Source organism: Trematomus bernacchii, unplaced genomic scaffold (genome assembly GCF_902827165.1).
Source record: "Trematomus bernacchii unplaced genomic scaffold, fTreBer1.1, whole genome shotgun sequence".
NCBI lineage: Eukaryota > Metazoa > Chordata > Actinopteri > Perciformes > Nototheniidae > Trematomus > Trematomus bernacchii.
The window spans coordinates 216586-241268 of NW_022987542.1; the positions used below are offsets into that span (position 1 = coordinate 216586).

General features: G+C 41.6%; 1 protein-coding gene across 1 annotated transcript in view; it reads right to left on the reverse strand.

Moving 5' to 3' along the window:
* Positions 1 to 836: 836 nt before the first annotated feature.
* LOC117476188 (protein NLRC3-like) overlaps positions 837 to 24683 on the reverse strand; it is a gene marked incomplete at its 3' end in the record, with an annotated part of 29437 nt that continues 5590 nt past the window's right edge. Inside the window, exons 2-7 of the mRNA XM_034122558.1 lie at positions 14942 to 15141; positions 6432 to 8238; positions 5757 to 5930; positions 2542 to 2712; positions 1556 to 1726; positions 837 to 999 (exon numbers count right to left, since the gene is read on the reverse strand). Coding sequence (XP_033978449.1) covers positions 837 to 999; positions 1556 to 1726; positions 2542 to 2712; positions 5757 to 5930; positions 6432 to 8238; positions 14942 to 15141 — 2686 coding nt within the window. The remainder of the gene's footprint in view (positions 1000 to 1555; positions 1727 to 2541; positions 2713 to 5756; positions 5931 to 6431; positions 8239 to 14941; positions 15142 to 24683) is intronic.

Here is a 24683-nt window from a genome sequence, read left to right on the forward strand (position 1 = left end):
TAAGGTTTCTAGATCAATTACGAGCGCTCTATTGTTTAACTTGACAGCCCTAACAATTATATTTTAATTCAGTGGGAAAATAAATATACTTCACTCTGTTCAACTGCTCCTCTCTCACCTCTCTGTCTGTCTTCACTTCCTGTTCCACATCGGAGTCACCTGATGGAGAGAAGAGGTGACACAGAAAGATAATAATAATGAAACTTGAACAAAGAGAAACATTAGCAGCCAAAATGATTTGATAGAGCTGTAACAAAATGGAATTAAAATATATTGTTGTTGTTCTATAAAGACCTTTTAAGATCAGATTGAATGAACAATATCTTAATGAATGGAGGATATGGTTTCAGTACTCACAGGTCTTCTGGATCTTGGCTCTGATCGTCTCATCATTGATCCTGTAGGGATGAACACAATCCAACAGTTTTAGATCCAGTTTAAAATAAGTGTTTGTTCTTTGAGTCAGCTTCAGAGTCCTGATCTCATGCTTTACATCCCATCATATCTTCTCTGCAAACACTACGACTGACTGCCACAGCTCTCAGCTGCATTACAGGAAGTAACCAGTCATTAGAAACTAAAAACATGACAGGAAACAAAACAGAGAACCTTTTCCACTCTTCTGTAAAATCCTATATGTCTGTTAGAAAGTAGATTACTAACTAAATGTGGCTTTGCATTTTCAGCTTACAATATATAGTTGATGGAAGAATGAAAGAGCCTGCAGTCAGTGGGTAACATCACTGATCTGTTGTGATTCCCCAGTGAGAGAAACACCTCCCTGTGTTTCATACAATACTGCTGAACCAGCAGAGACCCCTTACTGACCTGAGGGTCTCCAGTCTGCAGTCTGGACTCTCCAGAAGATCTCTCAGCAGCTTCACTTCTGAATCCTGCAGAGCGTTGTCACTCAGGTCCAGATCTCTCAGATGGATGTTGGACTTCAGAGCTGAGGCCAGAGCAGAACAGCTGATCTCTGACAACCTGCAGCGACTCAGACTGAATAAAGAAAACATGATGTAACTTTAGAAAACAATATTCCTGTTTGAAATAACTCCAGGTTTAATAATCTGTTCAGAGCTGAAGAAGTTATTTGTTTGTATTTCAGGTGTTTTAAAGGTTCAGAGTGAATTATGCAGTGTAGGGTTTTTCTTGTTATTTTAATGTAAAGATCATCAGTGCTCTGCCACAGACAGTGAACTACACTTGTTATAGTTTGTTGTTGTTTAGTCTTTCTGAGGCTTGTACATGGTCACATGTTGTTGTTATTATGTACACATTAATGTAACATCTCTGCATCAGAAACATCCTGACAGCTTAGTTTGTCTTAAAAAGAAAGATGTGTATAACATGAGTGCAGTGCAGGGCTGAGGCTTTACAAGCATTCTCACTGAAGCAGACCAGGACACCAACAATATGAACAAAGGGCTGAGACTGTAGAGGGTTAAGATGCTCAGTGAGGATCAGAGTGATATCAGCCTGATGTCTGCAGCTCAGAGTCAACACAACTCTCACATATTCATCTCAGCACAGAAGTTAAAGATGGAGAACTGACCTGAGAGTCTCCAGTCTGCAGTCTGGACTCTCCAGAAGATCAGTCAGCAGCTTCACTCCTGAATCCTTCAGAGCGTTGAGACTCAGGTCCAGATCTCTCAGATGGATGTTGGACTTCAGAGTTGAGGCCAGAGCAGAACAGCTGATCTCTGACAACATGCAGCCCATCAGTCTGAATAAAGAAAACATGATGTAACTTTAGAAAACAATGTTCCCGTTTGAAATAACTCCAGGTTTAATAATCTGTTCAGAGCTGAAGAAGTTTAGAAAGTGGAAACTCCAAACAGGTTAAAAACTGTAAGATACAGAAAGAGGAAAAGAGCTCTCATTAATATTAAAGACAACGTGCTGCTACTTCAGTTTAAACTATTCAGTCAGTGTAAACATCATGAAGATCCAGGAACATGTTGGAAACAGAACAAACTGAAATCATTTCTTAGTGGTTAATAGTTTTAACAGAAATATAAAACAATTCTACTCATGTATTCTCTTTATAATTTATTTTCTAAAAGCAGGATGGAGAATATAAAATGTATTTCAGGTGTTTAAAGGTTCAGAGTGAATTATGCAATGTAGGGTTTTTCTTGTTATTTTAATGTAAAGATCATCAGTGCTCTGCCACAGACAGTGAACTACACTTGATATACTTTGTTGTTGTTTAGTCTTTCTGAGGCTTGTACATGGTCACATGTTGTTGTTATTATGTACACATTAATGTAACATCCCTGCAGCAGAAACATCCTGACAGCTTAGTTTGTCTTAAAAAGAAAGATGTGTATAACATGAGTGCAGTGCAGGGCTGAGGCTTTACAAGCATTCTCACTGAAGCAGACCAGGACACCAACAATATGAACAAAGGGCTGACACTGTAGAGGGTTAAGATGCTCAGTGAGGATCAGAGTGATATCAGCCTGATGTCTGCAGCTCAGAGTCAACACAACTCTCACATATTCATCTCAGCACAGAAGTTACAGATGGAGAACTGACCTGAGAGTCTCCAGTCTGCAGTCTGGACTCTCCAGAAGATCTCTCAGCAGCTTCACTCCTGAATCCTTCAGAGCGTTGCCACTCAGGTCCAGATCTCTCAGATGGATGTTGGACTTCAGAGCTGAGATCAGAGCAGAACAGCTGATCTCTGACAAACTGCATCTCATCAGTCTGAATAAAGAAAACATGATGTAACTTTAGAAAACAATGTTCCTGTTTGAAATAACTCCAGTTTTAATAATCTGTTCAGAGCTGAAGAAGTTTAGAAAGTGGAAACTCCAAACAGGTTAAAAACTGTAAGATACAGAGAGAGGAAAAGAGCTCTCTAATATTAAAGACAACGTGCTGCTACTTCAGTTTAAATTATTCAGTCAGTGTAAACATCATGAAGATCCAGGAACATGTTGGAAACAGAACAAACTGAAATGATTTCTTAGTGGTTGATAGTTTTAACAGAAATATAAAACAATTCTACTCATGTATTTTCTTTATAATGTATTTTCTAAAAGCAGGATGGAGAATATAAAATGTATCTCAGGTGTTTTAAAGGTTCAGAGTGAATTATGCAGTGTAGGATTTTTCTTGTTATTTTAATGTAAAGATCATCAGTGCTCTGCCACAGACAGTGAACTACACTTGTTATAGTTTGTTGTTGTTTAGTCTTTCTGAAGCTATTGTCATGGTTACATGGTGTTATTATTATTTATAGATTCATGTAACATCTCTGCAGCAGAAACATTTATTTTACATCATGGCGATCTGGAATGAAGAAACCGAAGACCAACTCAGTTGCCATGGCACGTATTAGGGATACAAATCCAGAAGTGCAGTGGAATCACTGTGTCATACACAGGGAAGCACTGGCGGCCAAAAAGCTGAGTCCTGTGTTGCATGACGTTTTGAACAACAGCATCAAAGTGATTAACTTCATAAAGTCAAGGCCACTCAATGCGCGTCTGTTTCACCGCCTTTGCGAGGACATGGGAGCTGAACACACCCAACTACTGCTACACACAGAAGTGCGCTGGCTCTCTCGGGGAGGATACTGAGCAGGCTGTTGGAGCTACGATCGGAGGTGCACACATTCAGCTCATTCAATTTGCTGAATATGTCTGCCAGATAGCAAGGATCTCCCTATGCCACACTGTTTGAGGACACAGATTGGCTTGCAAAGCTTTGCTATCTGGCAGACATATTCAGCAAATTGAATGAGCTGAATGTGTGCATGCAGGGAAAGAACACCAACATTCTGAACCTGTATGACAAGTTGGGTGGTTTCGTAAAGAAAGCAGAGTTGTGGAAACGGGCATGTGCACAGGGGGATCTCACCTGCTTTCCTCAGGTAGATGCTTTCCTCTCCAGTGAGGATGTGCAGAGCGCTCCAGTCAAGTCCATTATAGAGGAACACTTGGCCAACCTGATAGTTAGTTTCAAGTTGTACTTTCCTGACATGGAGGATAAACCTGCACAGCTTGATTGGGTAAGAAACCCATTTCTTCTGTCAGAAGCAAACAGAGAAAAGCTTCCTCTCTGTCACCAGGAAAAACTCTTGGATGTGTCATCTGACCGTACCCTAAAGATGACATTTGAAAACTCCACTCTCACGCAGTTTTGGGTGTGTGTGAAAAAGGAGCATCCTGAGCTGGGAAAAACAGCTTTGGAGCAGCTACTGCCCTTTGGATCCACATATTTGTGTGAGGCCTCCTTCTCTGCAATGACTCTGATCAAAACAAAGCAGAGAAACAGACTGGGCCTGGAAAAGAGTCTGATCACTGCTGTGTCCTCTCTACCACCAAGGATGACCAAGATCCTCAGTGAAGGACAAGCACACGTTTCACACTAAATTGAGTGCTAAAGTGCTCTTATTATTACTTGTTAGTGTTATTGCAATTTATAATTTATTTATTATTACAATTGTTTGTTTTTTTTGCCAATGTTTTGACACTAAATTGTATTTTCTATTTTCAAATGCAGTTTAATGCACCTAAAACTCATTAATAGTGTCATTGCAGTGTTATTATGTAGTTTTTATTGTAATTGCAAATTTTTGTTACAATGTTTTGTTTTGTTTTTAACCCTTTCATGCATTGTGACTGCTTATTTAATGTTGTTTTCTTGTTTATGCATGGAGTTTTGGATGGTAGCACATCAGGCACCACATTTTATTATAATATTTGTTTATTGTATTTGATAGTTTTTGCATAATATAACATTTTGTTCATTGGTTCATTAAACATATAATTATTACTTAAAAATCTGTCGTTATGTTCTTTGTTTGTTGTAATTCATGGATGAAGGAGTTCATAAATCACACACTGATGGAACATCACTATATTGTAATTATTTATATAGGCTTTTTCTATCAAAAATGTTCGGGGTCGGTCAAGGGGTACTTGGCTGAGAAAATGTTTCAAAGGGGGTACATTACTGAAAAAAGTTTGAGAAGCACTGTTATAGACTACAGACACAGTTAATAATAATTGTAATAGTCCAGTTATAAACGACATGAATCAAAGATGTGTTGCTGTATTTTAGTGATAAACAAATGCATTCATCATCATAATTATTCTATATATATAATTTACAGTGCCTGTAAACCGGAGGAGAACGCTGACATCCTACTTGAAAGACTACGGGGGGATGGGGGGAGGAGAAGGAGCCTGGCCCGGATGCTCTGACCGTTCCACTTCCTGCTTGCCCGACATTACCTTACGGCTGCGTCGCGTCAAAAATAGGACTCATCCTAATTTTAGAGGAGCCCTGCACCGAGACGCTTCTGGGACGCTTCTGAGCCGTAACGCGCCGCGTGTGGTGGAATAGCACCCATTGACTAGAGTGGCCACGATCTTTGCGAACGCCGCGGCGCGGCCGTAACGCGGCCGTAACGCGGCCGTAACGCGGCCGTAACGCGGCACAGACGGACCCGGTGGAAATTAGGGGTAACCCCTAGATTCCACCGGGTCCTTCATCTCCCTCACAGCTCATCAGTACTGACAGCATCTTCACTGACTCATGGAGCACAGAGTGAGTCTGTGGAAGCTCAAACACTCTCCCTCACACATTCACCTTCTCTGATCTTTGTTATTCTTAAAGTTTGGATTCCATTTCCATTTGGAAATACAGAAAAAAAAATAAAACCATTAAAATGTCTTCAGGCAAATTCTGAAAATGATAAATACAAACAGATCTATATGAAGTGCAGTCAGTGAACTGACCTGAGAGTCTCCAGTCTGCAGTTTGGACTCTTTAGTCCAGAACACAGCAGCTCCACTCCTGAATCCTGCAGCTCGTTCCAACTCAGGTCCAGATCTCTCAGATGGGAGGGGTCAGACTTCAGAGCTGAGGCCACGACTTCACAGTGAGTCTTTGAGAGTCTACAGTGAGGAAGTCTATAATAACAAATATATTACAACAAGTGTTAGTATAAAAACAGAGGAAACATTTAATTAACTTACTGAATTTGATGTAACAACTTTTGACCTATCATGTCAATTTAATTTAATAACAGAGTTTTATATATTCATTGTCAGACCTTATTTTAAACTCTTAAGCATTGTGGTAAAAACAGATCTGATTTAATGTTGAAGAAACTGCAATGATATATTAATAACTGAATTCACTGATAACTGTAAATACTGCTGTATGGTGTGATCACATGCTGCTGTGAGAAAAAAGTCCTTCATTTGTTTGACATGTCGCCTCCATCACTCAAAGGAATATGAAGAGGAGAACACTTTAAAATGTCACATTATTATAAATAAATAGAATAATTAGGATAATTTAATTTCGCTCTCAAAGTATTTAAAACATCAAACATTTTAAAGTGTTTATTTGAATAATGAAACTTCTGATCCAGTTTAGTTTATAAAGTTAATCACATCTGGACTTACTTGGCCTTCCTGCAGTTCCTCACAGCTGGAATCAGTCTCCGTCGTCCCTCATCTGATGTTTTGTACTGATCCAGGTCCAACTCATCCAGAACCTCCTCTGACATCTGCAGCATGTAGGCCAGAGCAGAGCAGTGGATCTCAGAGAGTCTCTCTGATCTGTTCCCTGACTTCAGGAACTCTGTGATCTCCTGAGTTAATGAGTGGTCCTTCATCTCTGTCAGACAGTGGAAGATGTTGATGCTCCTCTTAGGAGAGATTTTATAACTGTTCATCTCCTTCAGGTTGCTGATGGCTCTCTGGAGGATTTCTGGTCTGTTGTCTGTGCGACCCAGCAGGCCTCCTAAGAGTCTCTGGTTGGACTCCAGAGAGAGGCTGTGGAGAAAGCGGACAAACAGGTCCAGGTGGCCATTTCTACTTCTGAGGGATTTCTCCATGGCTCCCTTTAGGAAGACATCCAGGGATGGGTAATCATCATCACTGTTATACCTGTTGCTATAGTCTCTCCTCAGGAAGTCCTTCAGTACCTCTGTGTCTCTGTTGGTGTAACAGTGGAACAAGTAGACTGCAGCCAGAAACTCCTGAATGCTCAGATGAACAAAGCAGTAGACTGTTTTCTCAAAGATCACACTCTCTCTTTTGAAGATCTCTGTACAAACTCCTGAGTGCACCAAGGCCTCGGTGACACCAAGACCACAGCGCTCCAGGTCTTCTTGGTAGAACATGATGTCTCCTTTCTCCAGATGTTCAAACGCCAGCCTCCCCAGCTTCAGAAGAACCTCCCTGTCAGCCTTCGTCAGCTGCTGTGAACTCGTCTCATGTCCCTCTTCATACTTCTGCTTCTTCCTCTTGGTCTGGACCAGCAGAAAGTGTGAGTACATGTCAGTGAGGGTCTGGGGCAGCTCTCCTCTCTGGTCTGTAGTCAACATGTGGTCCAGAACTGCAGCAGTGATCCAGCAGAAGACTGGGATCAGACACATGATGTGGAGGCTCCTGGAGCTCTTGATGTGAGAGATGATTCTGCTGGACAGGTCTTCATCACTCGATCTCCTCCTGAAGTACTCCTCCTTCTGGGCGTCAGTGAAGCCTCGTACTTCTGTTACCCTGTCCACACACTTAGGAGGGATCCGATTGGCCGCTGCAGGTCTGGAAGTTATCCAGACGAGAGCCGAGGGAAGCAGCTTCCCCCTGATGAGGTTTGTCAGCAGCACGTTGACTGAGGACTGCTGTGAGACATCAGACACAACCTCATTGTTTCTGAAGTCCAGAGAAAGTCTGCTTTCATCCAGGCCGTCAAAGATGAACAGCACTTTACAGACAGCCAGCTGCTCTGCTGTGACCTTCTGTAAGGTTGGATGGAAAACATGGAGCAGCCTGAGAAGACTGTACTGCTCACCTTTGATCAGGTTCAGCTCCCTGAAGGAGAGCGGGATCACCAGACTGACATCTTGGTTTTCCAAACCCTCGGCCCAGTCCAGAGTGAACTTCTGCACTGAGAAGGTTTTTCCAACTCCAGCGACTCCGTTGGTCAGGACCGCTCTGATGTGTTTCTGTTGGTCAGGTAAGGCTTTAAAGATGTCCTGGCACTTGATTGGAGTTTCATGGAGGGACTTCTTCTTGGAAGCTGTCTCCAGCTGCCTCACCTCATGTTGGGTATTAACCTCTTCACTCAGGCCTTGTGTGATGTAGAGCTCAGTGAAGATGCTGTTGAGGAGGGTTTCACTTTCATCAGTTCCTTCAGTCACATGTTCACATCTCCTCCTCAGACTGAGCCTATGTTCATCTAAAACCTTCTGCAGACCACTATCTGCTGGAAGAGAAGGAAACATGAGAGAATCAGGAAAATTATTTTGAGAATCTGATGATGAAAATAAAATAAAAAAACAGTCAGGGTTTTAAATGTCATGATTTTTATAAAACATTTTTATGTCTATACTTTACAACACAACACTAAAAAAAATGTTATATAAGTGCTGGGCTGATGTAGTAATGTCTGAGTAAGACAGAAAGCATTCTTTAGGGAAACACTGCTGTCCCACGTGAAATATTTGTGTACACACTTTTAAATCAAAGCCTTGAAAAAGAGATCAGATTATACAGTGTTTCTGTGGAAGAGTAGACACCCAGCGCCCAGGTCAAGATGCTGATAGGAATGAGCCGGTGAAGATGGCTGCATTGTCTTTTGGCTCCTCTCCAACTTTGCCTTTTTCTCGTATTTTTTCAGTGTTTATTTACTTTTTGCCGTGTGCTTTTAACCTGAGACCTGTACTACGAAGCCGGTTCAACCTAACCTGGATATGTTTGAGTTAGCCGGTTGGCCTAATCCAAAACATACGCGCTCTGGCTAAACTGTACTACGACGCTGGTTATCAAGTGGATCGCTCAAGCCAGCCGTGTCCTATCTAGTTAGGTGCGCGTTCACATGAAAGGGGTGGTATCTGGAGCATTCAACCAATCTCAAACACGGACAAGCGTACTGACAGCGCAGCGTCATACTTCCTGAATGAAAAGTGAACTTTAATATTAGTCAAATATGAAGAAGTTAAACTTTAAACATCCATGACTTAAACACTTTATCGAGGATCAAAGCCACATAGCTGCACCTGCAAGGTGAATACAGCTGGTAAAAGAAAAAGTGTTTGAATGCGTACATTAACAGGTTTATGAAATCACTGCCCCGTCCAAGACACGATCTGACTTTAATTACATTTGACTCGAGTGTTTCGTCAACTTAATGTGTTGCTTAAAATAATACTTCTGCATACAGTATGTGACACTGTGAGTGTTGCACGGCCAGATACGGCTCAGCTGACTCAAATAAGGAAATATATGATACATTATGATGTGATATGATATGAATGATAATGGGACACATCGACGTCTGCACTCACAGTGCCGCGGACTGTACTTAATGTTACTCTGATCCGGTTACTTATGTTGTGGCAGATATTTAAGTAAGCTTTCTTAACGCTAATGTTATAATAGTCAGATTGCTCTGAAGATGGGAGGGGATATTCTATTAATTTTCACGTTCACACAGTCAGTTGATTTTTGCCGGCCGTCTTTCCTGCAACGGCAGTTTTTCTGTATTTCCTCTATCCTGTAATATGACTTGATAGCTTTAAACTCTGCACACTGAGCTCTGATTGGTCAGCAGGCAGTGCTTTCACTGAGTTGATCTCTTAGCCTGCAACCTAACCTGCTCCGGAGCAGGTTAGCCGCTCAGCATAAGTTACCATGGAGATCTAGCCCGCTAAAAAGAGAACCAGCGTCGTAGGACCGGAAACCCCGAGTTTTCCCTGAAGTTAGCTCGCTCAGCGAAAATCCTGCTTCGTAGTACAGGCCTCTGGACCGCAACATGTGAGCCGACCGCACCAACTCTGCTGTCCGGCAGTGGCTCAGTCAGTAGGGGCTTGGACTGGGAGCCGTAGGGTCGCTGGTTCAAGTCCCCGACCAGACCTAAATATGGAGTGTGGACTTCTACTTGGAGAGGTCCCAGTTCACCTCCTGCCCTGCCGTGGTGCCCTTGAGCAAGGCACCGGACACCCCCCTTCCCCCCCCACTCCCATTGCTCCCCGGGCGCTGTGCAATAGCTGCCCACTGCTCCTAGTACTAGACTCCTTGTACTAGGATGGGTTAAAAGCAGAGGCCAAATTTCACTGTGTGTGCTGTGTGCTCTGCATGTGTGACCATTAAAGAGGGTTTCATCCCTCCCTATTCTATTCTTCTACACAGGGTTGAGAGGGTTACTTTGTAAATGTAATTAGTTCCTGAATACTGAATACATGGCTCTGAAAGTAATCCGAATCCGAATACAGTTACGTGTCTTAAAAAAGTATTCAGATTACTTTTAGAATACTTTTAGAATACTTTCTTTTCCCATAACAGATGGGTATGTGTTGGTGAACAGGAGACACTTATGTTACTGTTTTAATGGCTTATCAAGAGCACAACTCAAACACAACATCTTGGTGTCATTCTGGACAGCTCCCTCTCATCTGCACCCCACATAAAAAACATCACCCGGACTGCATTCTTCTCCAGACTCCTGTCTCAGCACTGAAGTCCTGGTTCATGCATTCCTCACATCCCGTATTGACTATTGTAATACCATGCTCTCAGGCCTTCCCATCAAACTCCTCAATAAACTTCAAATCATTCAGAACTCTGCTGCCCGGATCATCACCCGCACCAAATCCTGACCACATCACCCCCATCCTCTGACCACAACACCCCCATCCTCTGACCACATTACCTCCATCCTCTGAACTCATCACCCCCATCCTCTGACCACAACACCCCCATCCTCTGACCACATCACCTCCATCCTCTGAACTCATCACCTCCATCCTCTGACCTCATCACCTCCATCCTCTGAACTCATCACCTCCATCCTCTGAACTCATCACCTCCATCCTCTGAACTCATCACCTCCATCCTCTGACCTCATCACCTCCATCCTCTGACCTCATCACCTCCATCCTCTGAACTCATCACCTCCATCCTCTGACCTCATCACCTCCATCCTCTGACCTCATCACCCCCATCCTCTGACCATCCTCTGACCTCATCACCCCATCCTCTGACCTCATCACCTCCATCCATCCTCTGACCACATCACCCCCATCCTCTGACCTCATCACCTCCATCCTCTGACCACACCCCCTCTCTCTCTTCTCTCCTCTCTCTCTCACCTGGCCCCAACCTATCTGGCTGACCTCCTACACCCCCCCTCTCTCTCCTCTCTCTCTCCTCTCTCTCCTCTCTCCTGACCCCCACCTATCTGGCTGACCTCCTACACCCCCTCTCGCTCCCTCCGCTCCTCCTCTGCTGGCCTGCTAACTGTCCCCCCCCCCACGGTTATAGTCACGATGGGGGCTCTGGCTTTTAACTGCTCCCAAACTATGGAACTCTCTCCCCCTTCACATCCTACACGTCTGACACAATCACCAAATTCACCTCCCTCCTCTCTCCCCACCTGTTCAGATCAGCCTACTCACTGTAGTGCTACATGTCTCCTGAACATGTTTCCCAACATGTTCCCTGTTACAGTCCTTTTGTACTGTCTTAAACCTTTCCTTCGAATATTTTATGAATTGTAAGGTGTCCTTGGGTGCTGTGAAAGGCGCCTCTAAATAGAGTGAATTATTATTATTATTAATTATTATTCATTATTATTATTATTATTATTATTAATAATATTTATTAATAATTATTATTATTATTAATAATTATTATTAATTATTATTATTATTATTATTATTATTATTATTATCTGAAACGATGTAATAACTTTTTTAACTTTTCCAGTCACTTGCCCGATGCATTCAGCAGCAGACTATTCACTTTGATTTGATCCCGTTATGAAATGTCATCATTTCAACAATAAAGAAATGCTACATAAACGTTATCTTGCAAATTCTATCGAACCATCGCCGTTTCTAACTTTCAATATATTTGAAAAGAGATCTCTCGCTCATCTGCGTGCGGGGGCGGGGCCTCAGAGACACGCTGCATCTCTCTCTCGCTCACAGACATGCTGCAGCGCCGTGCACACAGTTCTGCCGGTAATGAATTACATTTTGTGAGGAAACCTTTCCACCAATAATTCCAATCAGTATTCCAAAATGTATTCACTTCAGGTTTACGAAAGTAACTGTAATCAGATTACTCGTTTTTCAAATGTAACACGAGCTGAATATAGTTACTTGATTTTTGTATTCTGATTACGTAACGCCGTTACATGTATTCCGTTACAACCCAACCCTGGCTATACAATATAGCAGAGAGGAACTTCTACAGATCAGAAACTTTGTGGACAACAGCCCACCGTCAGACAATGGATATTCACCATGGCTACCTGTTACTGTCCTACCTGAGAGACGCAGGAGGACGACAAAGCAGGGATCCCGGGTCGGGCTGCTAGTCAGACTGAGGACTTTGAAATAACAATGTATGTGAAGATGGGTACTCTAATGTATCTTATATGGGAAACATGGTCTCTATGGGTTGGAGGACAATGTTTCCAGGAGGGGTATAATGGGTTTATTGTTACATTTAGTAAGTGAATTTTAAAATGTACTTGATACCATTTTGTTTCCATCCCAGGTGAAATCTTTCATTATTTCTTCTGTGACACATTGGTTTCAGATGTCTTTTAATTCTTGTCACGTGAATCTTTTAACCCTCACATGATCCAGAGGGCAAATGAAACAACTTTTTGCCTACATGGTCAAGCTTCGATTGGGTTCTGCTAAGACAGGTATGATTAAATGTATTGTTCAAAGCTGGGATCTGATTGGTTTCAGCACCATGGCTGAGCAATGTTGCAGGAGATGTTTGTTGTGTGTTTAGGAAATTGTGGGTAAGTAAAAACACAACACAAACAACATTTCATGGTTTCAAGAAGTTTAAAAATTATAGATAAGACTCTTAGACCTAGTGGTCGACTGTAGGCTGTTAACCCAGAATGCAAGTGCTATTTTCTACCCAGGTCAAAGCTGTCTTTCCCCTTGCAATCTTGAGGACTTCCAGCTATTCTTCCACTGCTATTGTCTTATGGGTTTGGGTCAACACGAAGAACAAAACCCAAGATGTCTGAGATGATTTACAGCCAAGTATATTAGTAATCTCAAACTCCAGAGAAGAAGATCTACCGTCAACTGCTCTTTTACAGAAGTCTCAGTTTTCTGACTACAGTTCCGTCCAATTCAAATGGTAATGATGTTGCTTCAGATGTCATCAAGGGATGTTGCTATGAGATGGGACATCACAGCATGAAGGCTCAAATAGATATTCCATCTAAAGGCTACGCATGGAGATCGGAACGTGCACTCCCTGAAGAAGTGTTCACTGGACAATATAACAGAAGCAGAACGAGTTTGCTATAAGTGTTTTGGAAGATTTTTCAGTATGTAAGTTTGTTAAACTTGAATGGGACAAATAGATGTTTTCCTCTTAAGCATACTGAGGTTTTTTAATGATTTTCCATTTTAGTGGAGTAGATTAGCGCAAATTATGTTTTCTTCCACTTTTTGTGTTATAATCAAAAAGGTGTTTTTTTGGCTATTTGTGAGTAGGACAGGTAACCCTGTGACTTCTGCCTTGAGTCAAATTGATAAATATTTTTCAGAAAGTCATTTTGGACTTTCCAGGGCGGATCTCAAAAGGTTATTTGTAAGAGTATTTATTGGATGATCTGGAAACTTAAATTAATAAAAGGAGGGAATGTTATATCAATCTTGGACCTAGTCATAGTAACTAGGTATGTTATTAAATTACAGTTTTCAGAGCCAAGAGGCTAATCGTCTCTTTGCTAATTATTCACTTAAAGTGAGCTGACAAAGAGGATGTTTAGATTATGATAGAGTTAGAGGGAAAACATTGAGGTTGGTGTGTCAGTTAATGTAAAGAAATGTATGTGCAGACGTATATATAGTTTGTTAATTGGATAATTCATATCCTGCAAGACTCCTAAAGACGTCATGAGATGATGAACTTTCAACATCTGGAACATGTCCAAGTTTAAGAGAACTGACAATGTGTGTGCGTTAAAAATGATTAGGGAACATGTTCGTGTGTCATTTAGGAAACCTATATCTGTGTTTCTTGTACTTTGTTGGGAGCATTGCTGTATGATTGCTTGAGGGCAGGTCATGTTTCCCCATTGTTGTTTGGTGGTGCGCAACTAAATAATAATGATTAATTTCAACTATTTCTGTGTTTGTGTTTTATTGATTCCTCTCTGTTTCATTATTTCCTGTTGTGAGTGTCTGCTTGTTTGCAATGACGTAGCTCAAGCATTTATGCAACTTGATTGAGAGAGAGAGAGCGCGCATGCCAGGAATAATGCCGAAGCGGTGTGCATACAAGATCCGTTTATTCGCCATGCATGTAGGCTTGGCCTAATCAGAATCATTTCAAGTCCAGATTCAATGTTGTTTGCATAAGTAGGCTATATTTTTCGTTTCGTTTATTTAACAAGTTAATTTCAGGACAACTTTGGGAATTTTGTTTGTTTGTTATGAGTTTGAAATAGATTTTGAAAGTGGAGATAGAGAGAGAGAGAGAGCATTTATGCAACTTAGGCCTATAAATTGTTTATGTAACTTATGTGCCGGAGTGTCCATGGTTTGAGTCTGTGTGTGTGTGTGTGGTGTGTGTGTGTGGTGTGTGTGTGTGTGTGTGTGTGTGTGTGTGTGTGTGTGTGTGTGTGTGTGTGTGTGTGTGTGTGTGTGTGTGTGTGTGTGTGTGTGTGTGTGTGTGTGTGTGTGTTGAGCGCAGCGCCGTCTGCTTTTTGCAGTACAGTAACTAAAGTAGGACTAAGCATACCGGTAGTTTCTGTAGACCTGTGCCCGTTTTGTGAGTGCACTGCGCATTGTTTGGATGACCTAATTAAAATAGCGTCCACCCAGTAAAAAAAATCCCCACTACACCACTGGTCATAACTACACTGTAGCTATGTTCGTATGACCAATAAAAGCCTTGAACCTTGAATCTGTTCGGCCTCTTACTTTGTACAAGGCTGCATCTTTTTCCACACTGAGGACAGCAGGAGTCTCCTGATGGAGGTCCCTGCTCCCAGTATGAGGTGATGCACTGTCTGCAGAACCAGTGTCCACAGCTGGTAGAGACTGGATCCTTCAGGACGTCCTGACACAGAGCACAGCTGGACAGCTGCTCCTTCACAGGAACACGACTCTTCCTCTTCCCTCTGTGGAGAGGAACACATCCTTTATAGCACGTTACATTAGTGGAGCTGATACTCATCAAGGGTATAGCAGGGTGAAAAATTGTAGATTGATATTTTTAAAAAGTCTGTAACTCTAGATCGACCGGAGATTCCCAGTCGATCGCGAGATGTGTCTAAAAATAGAACAACAATATTCAGTTTTATCGTTAATGTCCTATAACATAATCTTCCTGTGCCAGAATAATGCACTTGAACACATCAAAGCTTTGTGATTGCCGTGACCCCATGTGTCGGGGTGTGGCTGGTGGGCAGTGGGCACTATTTCGTTGACGTTGTCCGTGGCAACAGGAGGGACAGTCCGCACACACACAAGACCGCAATTAAAATATATAATTTTCACTCCGAGTGGGAGGATGATTATTTTTGTATCTATTCCAATTCAAACTCCATCTGTCTCATCTGCAATGCGAGCGTGGCTTTATCGAAGAAGGGTAATTTAGGAGCGGCATTTCAAAACAGTGCACAAACGCTACGAGACGGAATTCCCTCCTAATTCTGCCCTACGCTCCCAAAAGGTGAGGGACCTGAAAGGACAGCTGAATGCACAGCAGTCCATTTTCACCAGGCCCAACAACAAGAGCAAGGCTGCTACCATAGCATCTTATCGTGTCAGTCACGTTCTTGCAAAACACATGAAGTCTTTCAAAGACGGCGAAGTTGTGAAAGAAGCATTCCTGGAGGCTGCCGACGCGCTTTTTGGGGACAGTAAAAATAACTGTAGCATTTCAACAGGTTTTTGATATAATAAAAACTCAAGTTAGATACCGTTATTAATCAGCTGTAAGTTTTAGTTTGTTTGAACTGATTCATTATAATTATTGTACAAAATGGTATAAGAATGCAAACTTAAATTGATTATAGTCTATTATCAATTCAGGTTAAGAAACTAGTGTTGCTTGCATCCTATTTTAAAGACATTTCTTTTTATACTCTACTAAAATGCAACAAGAAAAGGGTTTGATTCTATTAATTTAGTCTTTTTTATTGCACTTTGGCAGCAGATTCCTGTGTAGCTTCAGATCTGAGTTGTCTTATTAGTAAGCCTAATTTATACTTTTGTAGCAACACTATTTTTATATAATGGCAAAGAAAGGGTTCAGAGTCTTTTCTTTTTTTCCTGTGTCATATGTGGCAGCACTGTTCAATGTTTCTTGAAAACATGACCCACTGTAGTTTGTGACGTGTGAATAAACTCCAACTCTGTATCAACAACTGTCACAGTCTGCTCCTTCACTCACCTATTTTCTGCATTAGCATTCCTTAGTCACCTGGTAGTCACACCCTGTTTCTCTCTCTCACTGTTACACCCATCAGCTCCATTAGTATATAGGCCCACTTCACTCTCACCTCAGTGCCAGATCGTACTTTGCAGCATGCCAGTCTTTCCCGCATTACCCTCCAGATTGCTCTCCCGGTTTCGACCCTGTCTGCCCCTGACCAGCCTGCCTCGCCTGTTTCCTGACCCTGCCTGTACCCGGACTATTCTGCCTTGTCTGCTCCCTGACCCGGTCTGTACCTGCGTCTCCCGTCTCGCTTTCTCCTGGAACCCTCGCCTGTCCCCGACCAGCCCTTTGCCTACTGTCTGCCGGTTTGTCCCCGACCAGCCCTTTGCCTATAATAAAGCTGGTTACCGACTATCCCTGGTTTCCCGTGTGTTGCATTTTGGTTCTCAGCTCGTTTCTGACAATAACACTGTTGTGTAACTTCAGTTAAATACGTGTGTAGATTAGAAAGAGGTAAGATAAAGGATCTGCAGTATTTTATGAAGTATTAATCGTACAAAGGTCAGTTTTATACAAGTAGAAGTGTGTATTTACCTGGTAGTAGGCTGTCAGTAATGGCTACGCCTCTCTATTTGGACTGGTAGATCTCGGCAGACTGGCAACTTTAAAAGTAGCTCTCGGTTCAAAAAAGGTTGGGCACCCCCTGCTCTAGATGATATTTCTTCATGATAAGGTAGATAGTGGCTAGTTAGTCATATCATTATGAAACCACAAAGCTTTGTGTCTGGGTTCATAACATCAGCTGTATTCATCTGGTACACTATAGCATTATAACCCCAATTAACATGGAATTGGCTGTGAATTCAGGTCAGTGTATGTTTTGGTCATTGGATTTTCTTTTCACAAATGGATATTCAAAAACAAAAAACTACTGGATATTTGATTTTCGTTTTTAAATTGAAAAACCAAAATTGAAATACAAGGCGTTTTTCTTTATCATGGTCAAAAAGGGATTTACTAAACTTAAAACACGGGATGATTTTCATTTTCTACTTCTCAAAACAAAAAATAAAATCACTAGAAAACAGAAACAAAAACCCCCCCCGTTTTTTCATATTCTGCTACAGGAAGTTGTCTTTCAAAATAAGAGCGCAGATGAGGACGGTCAATCCGTGTATCTACGGTCCATTTGTTTTCACAATGAAAACAGCCAAGACACACATTGAGCCCAGAAAATGAATGTTATTAAGGGCTGTAAATATAATAGGCCTATGTCTAAAATGGACAACATTGTTAGGAGATTTAAACTATACAGCGATTCTGCACTGCGCTCAGCTCAGCCGTCTCTCGAGTTTGTTATAATTTTTTCTGCCATTAGTTCTTCGTGAGATCGATCCTGTTGGACTCAGTAGGCTAGTAGTGAAACTTCTCCCACAAGTACATGTTATGTTAGGGAAACTTCCATCCTACATCTGCTCCCTGATCTCACGGCGAATTGTAAGTGGCTACTGCCTGAGATCGCATGCTGTGGTTTTATTAAATGTGCCAACTGCTAGGACTGTCTTAGGGAAGATAGCATTTAGATGCGCAGCTCCACTGTCCTGGAATATCTGCAATTGAAATGGAAACTGAGCAATCTGGTGCCACTAAATGTTTTCAAAGCTCGGTTGGATGCTACTGAATCGGAAGCTGTTGGTACCTGTTCATGTGGATAGTTATGTAAATTGTAATCCCTGTAATGCTACTGTATGATGTCCTTTTGTTGCTCTGTTTATGTTTTTAATGTTTCATGTGGAACCTACTTGAGCAGGTCTCCCTTGAAAAAGAGATCAATGATCTCAATGGGATACAACCTGGATAAATAAAGGTTTGAAATTAAATGAAATGAAGTACTATGAAGTACTTACTGTGTACTTTTTGAGTAATCCTCTGTCAATGTCCCCTCCTGAGAACAAGAATGCATGTTTTTCTGCTATTTTGAATCAGCGTTAAAACACCTTTCTTCATGAGACTGATATTGTTGGACAGAGTATTTTAAGAGGATATGGTAGACATGATATCAGCAATACTTCCAGTCAGTAGTCCGGCAGCAGCATTTTTACCCCTTGGAAAGTCTTGCCCGCTATTTAAATTGACTTTGATTGAAGTTAATAACAATATTGATATTATATAGATATAGCATATTTGATGCAGTCTTTCTGAACACTTTTCAAATAAAATACTGCAAATTGAGAATATTTGTAATGTTCTGCACAGATAGTGCCTTAACTTGAATTTGAAAACACGTGGCAGCTTTATTATTATAACAGCAGATGAAAAGATTTGTGGAAGGATCAATTCTTCATGGGCTTCAATGGCTCTCTAGATAAAGGGCGTTTTATGGTTGCTTGTATTATCCTCAGATAGTGGTTTGTTTAAATAACTAGTGACATTTGAATAAATATTGCAAAAAAGGGCTCCAAAAAAGGCATGTATATATATATATATATATATATATATATATATATATATATATATCCTGGCCGGCTTAGCCAGTGTGTATTTTTTCAAGCACCACAAGATTCATAGTTTATAAAGTACAATTCTGGGCCATTGATTGTGTCATTTCTCCAAACACATACAGTAAAAATGGCTGTTTATGAATCCTTAAAATGGTGCAGGAAAAGGACTTTACATTGGGTTATACTTAAAGACAGGACTATTCAGTTAAGAGAAGAGAAAAAATGAAAGAAAACTGTTATAATGGGTGATGTAACATTAATGACAGACATAATATGAGGTCCTTGGCACTCAGACTTTAGAGGGGTCATTTTGTGATCATGGGGCATCACCCTTACAGCATCAGGACAATATCATATGGAGTCAGACACTGGAAGTGTGCTGGAGGCGTTGACTGGGACTGATGGAAGGATGAGGCTGATGAGACTGAAGAATCTGCGAGGTACGAATTAGCGGCAGAGGAATAGTTATATATTAAAAGACAGCAGCATCATAAGAGGGCAACCAGAGTGACAGAGTGTCACTTTGCTGAAGGATATTTTGGACCAGCTATCCAGGCCAGACTCTAAAGAAGTTCCAAGGTGTAAAAATGATGCTGCCGGTATTTCTGATATTCATTAAAGATCACATGCTAAGCTATATGATGTGTGTTACTGAGTTGGGTCACACACAGTTAGAGAGACAGTGGTCGTTCTGAATTATCAATAGATGTATTCATTTTAAGTGAGCTGACATCAAGGTTAGAGGAAGTTCAGAGAAGGCCTTAGGTTATAAAAAACAGTTCACCTTTTTGTTTGTTAACTACTCCTAAAGATGTCATGAGACGATGACGTTTAAACATATACAAGTATAGCTTTCAGAGAGAAAAACATGTGACATTTGTGTGGTAGGCTGTATGATCAAATGTGTGTGCGTTAAACATGCTTAGGGAAAATGTGTGTGTGTTCATTGCAGTGGCTATATATGCTGTATGATTGTTGCTACTGTGGGGGGCATTTCCGCGATTGGCTGCTGTGGCAGAAGGTGATGTACTACCCATTATTGTTTGTTTGTTGCAACAACTAAATAATAATTACTGATCAGCTATGTCTGTGTTTGTGTTTTATTGATTCCTCTCTGTTTCATTCTTTCCTGTGGTGTTATGCTGGACCGCCACAACAAACTAATGGTCAAATTGTCTTTTTATCACTCATCAAAGATAGCAGATAAACATGCATTATGTAGGCTACTATGGAGGGGACTCTGACAGAGGATTACTCACAAAGTACACAGTAAAAGTACTTCATTTCATTTCTGGTAGTGTAGCACCCATAAGGTTGAGGTTGTCTACCTGCACATGCATGTTTATACCACAAGGGGGCAGATCACCTGATGGTTCATCATTGTTTTATGCTGGAGATGAACAGAAGAAGTGTGTCTGTGTGTTGTGCTTTGAGATCGTTTGAGATGCTGACATCTTGCACATGTGCCTTGTGGAAGTTAATAAATGAACGTTTTCTACACCTATAATACCCTTGCGGTCTGAGTGGTGTAACAGTAGCAGTCAAATTAGTACCGAGTCCAACAGTGTCAGTTTTATTAAGAACTTGTGGACAAAAATATTTGTATCACTCATTGAATATAGCAGGGAAAAAAATGAAGAGCAGCTGATTTGAAAAAACAAACTCGAGAGACGGCTGAGGTGACCAGGTGCCAGAAAGCCACAAGTGGGACAGAGCTCTGTCCCACTTGTGGCACAAACATACTCTAGAGTTTTTTACCACAAGTTCTTAATAAAACTGACACTGTTGGACTCGGTACTAGTTTGACTGCTACCAGAAATGAAATGAAGTACTTTTACTGTGTACTTTGTGAGTAATCCTCTGTCAGAGTCCCCTCCATAGTAGCCTACATAATGTATGTTTATCTGCTATCTTTGATGAGTGATAAAAAGACAATTTTACCATTAGTTCTTAATGAAATTGATACTGTTTGACTTTGTATTAGTTAGCCTACTACTAATACATTGAAGTAATTTTACTCTTTACTTTTTGAGAAATCCTCTGTGAAAGTCCCCTGCTGAGAACAAAATCAAGCCACTTCTGCTCTAGAGTATGTTTGTGTTGGACAATGTGGCCCGTGGGGACATGTATATGTAAATGCAATGTCGACGCGTGAACTGTCAACGGGGGGTGGAGAGACACTATGGACGCTCGTGAACTGTCAGCGGGGGGGGGGGTACACTGTGAACCTCTGTCGCTGTCAGCGCAACTTACATGATGCCGTTTAAAACCATAGACTGTATATAAAGTTTAAAACATATAATAATAAAGGGCAGTGCCGGCCGTCAGCGAACCGAGCCGGCCTTTCTCCGCATCTGATTCATGTCATAAATCTGATTTTAGAAAAGCGTTTTAGCCAATCTAAATGAAATATGCGGGACATCGTCTCAATTTGCGGGACGCACCAAAAGTCGTGAAAATGCTGTGCAATATACCGCACAAAGCGGGACATCTGGTCACCCAGACGGCTGAGTTGACCGCAGTGCAGAATCGCTGTATAGTTGAAATCTCCTAACAATGTTGTCCATTTTAGAAATAGGTCTATTATATCTACAGCCCTTAATAACATTCATTTTCTGGGCTCAAAGTGTGTCTTGGCCGTTTTCATTGTAATCGCTAAATTCCCCTTGTTTATAATAATCACATTTCCTTCAACAGGATACTGTAGTGATTCAAAGTGTGATTTTAGCATAGCCTACGAGTGCTTTTGTTTTGAAATCACTTCCGTGAGTTTCGTCTGCGCTCTTATTTTGTAAGGTAACTCCCGGTAGCAGAATATGAAAAAACGGGGGGTTTTCCAAGGTGTAAAAATGCTGCTGCCGGAGTACTGACTGGAAGTAGTGCTGATATCATGTCTACCATTCTCTTAAAATACTCTGTCCAACAATATCAGTCTCAGGAAGAAAGGTGTTTTAACGCTTATTAAAGGTCCCATGTCATGCTTTTCTGGTTATTACCCGTCCCCTTGTGTGTTATGAAGGTTTTTCTGCATGTAAACGGTCTGCAGAGTCAAAAACCCTCAAAATACACCCTGTAGCGAGTAAAACTCTAACACAGAAAATACCTCCTCAAAACGCCTCGTTGGAGATTTCTCATTTTCCATTGTTTACTTCTTGGGTATCGCTACGTAGGGATACCCAGTAGCCACGCCCATGCCGGATATGTACAGCGTAGGGCACTGAAGAACGATGCTGTTCCACTTTGTTTGGACCAGCGGGAGTTCGGGTACACAACCTGTCAGTATTCATGTTTAAAGCTCCCATGTCATGCTTTTCCGGTTATTACCCGTCCCCTTGTGTGTTATGAAGGTTTTTATGCATGTAAACGGTGTGCAGAGTCAAAACCCTCAAAGTACACCCTGTAGCGAGTAAAACTCTAACACAGAAAATACCTCCCCAAAACGCCTCGTTGGAGATACGTCACTGCCCATTTGAGTCTTCCATTTAGTTCCGGGTACCGCCTGATGTCATGCGGTACCCGGAACGAAATGGACCAATCCCGAAGAGCTATGGCCACACCAGCAGCGGCGTGTTCCTCCTCCAGAGGTTCGAAGAACCGGCATTTCACAGACGAAAGCTTCCAAAACATTGCCCAGTTTGAGGCCGGATATGCACAGCTTGTTTGGACCGTTTGGAGCAGGGGAAGATCTGGGTATACAACCTGTAAGTTTGCATTGTTATTTGTGTATTTATCAAACAAGACTGTTTAAATGTGTAAACTGTGTTGGACTGCTAAGCCATTGACACAGTGCTAACTGTGCTAACTAAGTTGCTAGAGTTTCCATATATCAACTCTAATATCAGCAGATGGCCTTGCATACATGTATCTCATAGCAGGAGAATGTCTGCATTCACACACAAAATACCTATTGACAGTATACTGCGGGTGATTTGCCGGTCAGTCGCGAAACGTAATTACATTATAGCTGGCGTAGCGATCTAACACACGGAGCTAGAGCTAGTTTTGGTCAGAAAAACATTTTTGTGATGCTACGTTGCTAGCGTTTAAATATATCAACTACAATGTCAGCAGATGGCCTTACATGTTTGTCATGGCAGGAGAATGTCTGCAGTCACACACACGGAATACTCATACAGTATACTCCGGTTTACCGTACATATACTGCATGTGGCTAACGAGGCTAGCTGTATGCTAGCGCAAAACAATGTATTCATGCAAGTTACATTGTATGGTAGCAGAATACCCGTATACGATTGCAATTATAAACACGTTATTGCTAGCCTAATATGAACCACTAGCTTTTGTTCATAGTAGTTTTATTACACTGCATTATAGTTGCCTTTCCTCCAAGCTAACGTTCATATCGTGTTAGCTACCAAGGTAAACAAAGCTAGGTTAGCATATTAGCAGGCAAGCTGTTCATTACACAACTACTACTAACGAATCTAAAACAACTAAGTTTCTCTAATATTTTGTGATTTGCATTTGATTTCGTCCAGCCAGATCCTGGCGGACAATCCATGACGGGGAAGGGATTCTACTACTACTGAGGCCTCGTGCTAAAAGGCACCGCACCGACTGTGCGCAGGCAAGAGGAGGAGGAATGGATGATATACCGTGTATATATGTATATTTATGTTCATTTTGTACATTTCTAAAAATAAAGTTTAATGGAAATACTTAGTAGGCCTATCCTTTCTTCCCTGAATTCATATATAGCAAACCATGATTTGATTTCTCATCAAACAGTAGTAGTTTATAACGGGTAAAAATAACTTACTCTTTGTTATGAGAGTAGCTCGTAGGCCACAACGGAAAGACAAGGAGACATACACGAGTTTACAAAACCACGGCACATTTATTGTGGTAAATGCAAAGATAGGTGGTTGAGAGGATCGCAGAGTTAGTCTTCCTGCAGCCGCTTTGGAGAGAGACTGGGGCCGTAGTGTCCGGAGGTGTCCGTGATCGTGCTGATTAGCCTCTTCAGCTCCACCCCATCGTAAGACAAAGGCCCTGGGGCCGTCACACTCTTCTATAACAACAGTTAAAAATATATATGTATATAAAATATACCGCTGTACCGACGCCATGATAAGACTGATGTTACGCTGAGAGCAGCCGGGAAAAGCACTGTTAGACATGGGCGCAGCCTCTCTGGTGGTTGACTAATCAGAACGAGTGGCCGAGCTGACCAATCGGAGCACACTAGGCTCACAGGGAGGGGGGGGCAAGAGCTCCAACGAGTCGTTTAGTGGAGAAAGTGAATACTGCTGAATACACATGCTTGACAGAGATGCTGTATGCGAAACCAATGTGAGTTTGGAAAATTGCACAGTATAAATCTATTTTAGTATACCTCAACAATGTAATTATGATCAGTGGAAATGGCCATGACATGGGCCCTTTAAAACAAACAAGGTATCTACCACGACTGTTTAAATGAGTAAACGTTTTTCTACGTTGAAATGCTCTCTGCAGACCCATGCTCACAGCGTTATAAACCTTTTCTTACTCAATATCAAGCCACACTTATTGTTTTTACTTCGGCTGTGAGTGTTTGTGTGTGTTCAGGATGAGTTTGGCTTGTTCTAGCTTTATCGCCAAGCCTGTCTGCTCCTCCAGCAGTGTGTGTGCGAGCAGTGCTAACTAAGTTGCTAGCGTTTCCATATATCAACTCCAATGTTAGCAGATGGCCTTACATGTATCTCATAGCTGGAGAATGTCTGCAATCACACACAAAATACTCATAGACAGTATACTCCGGGTGATTTACCGTACG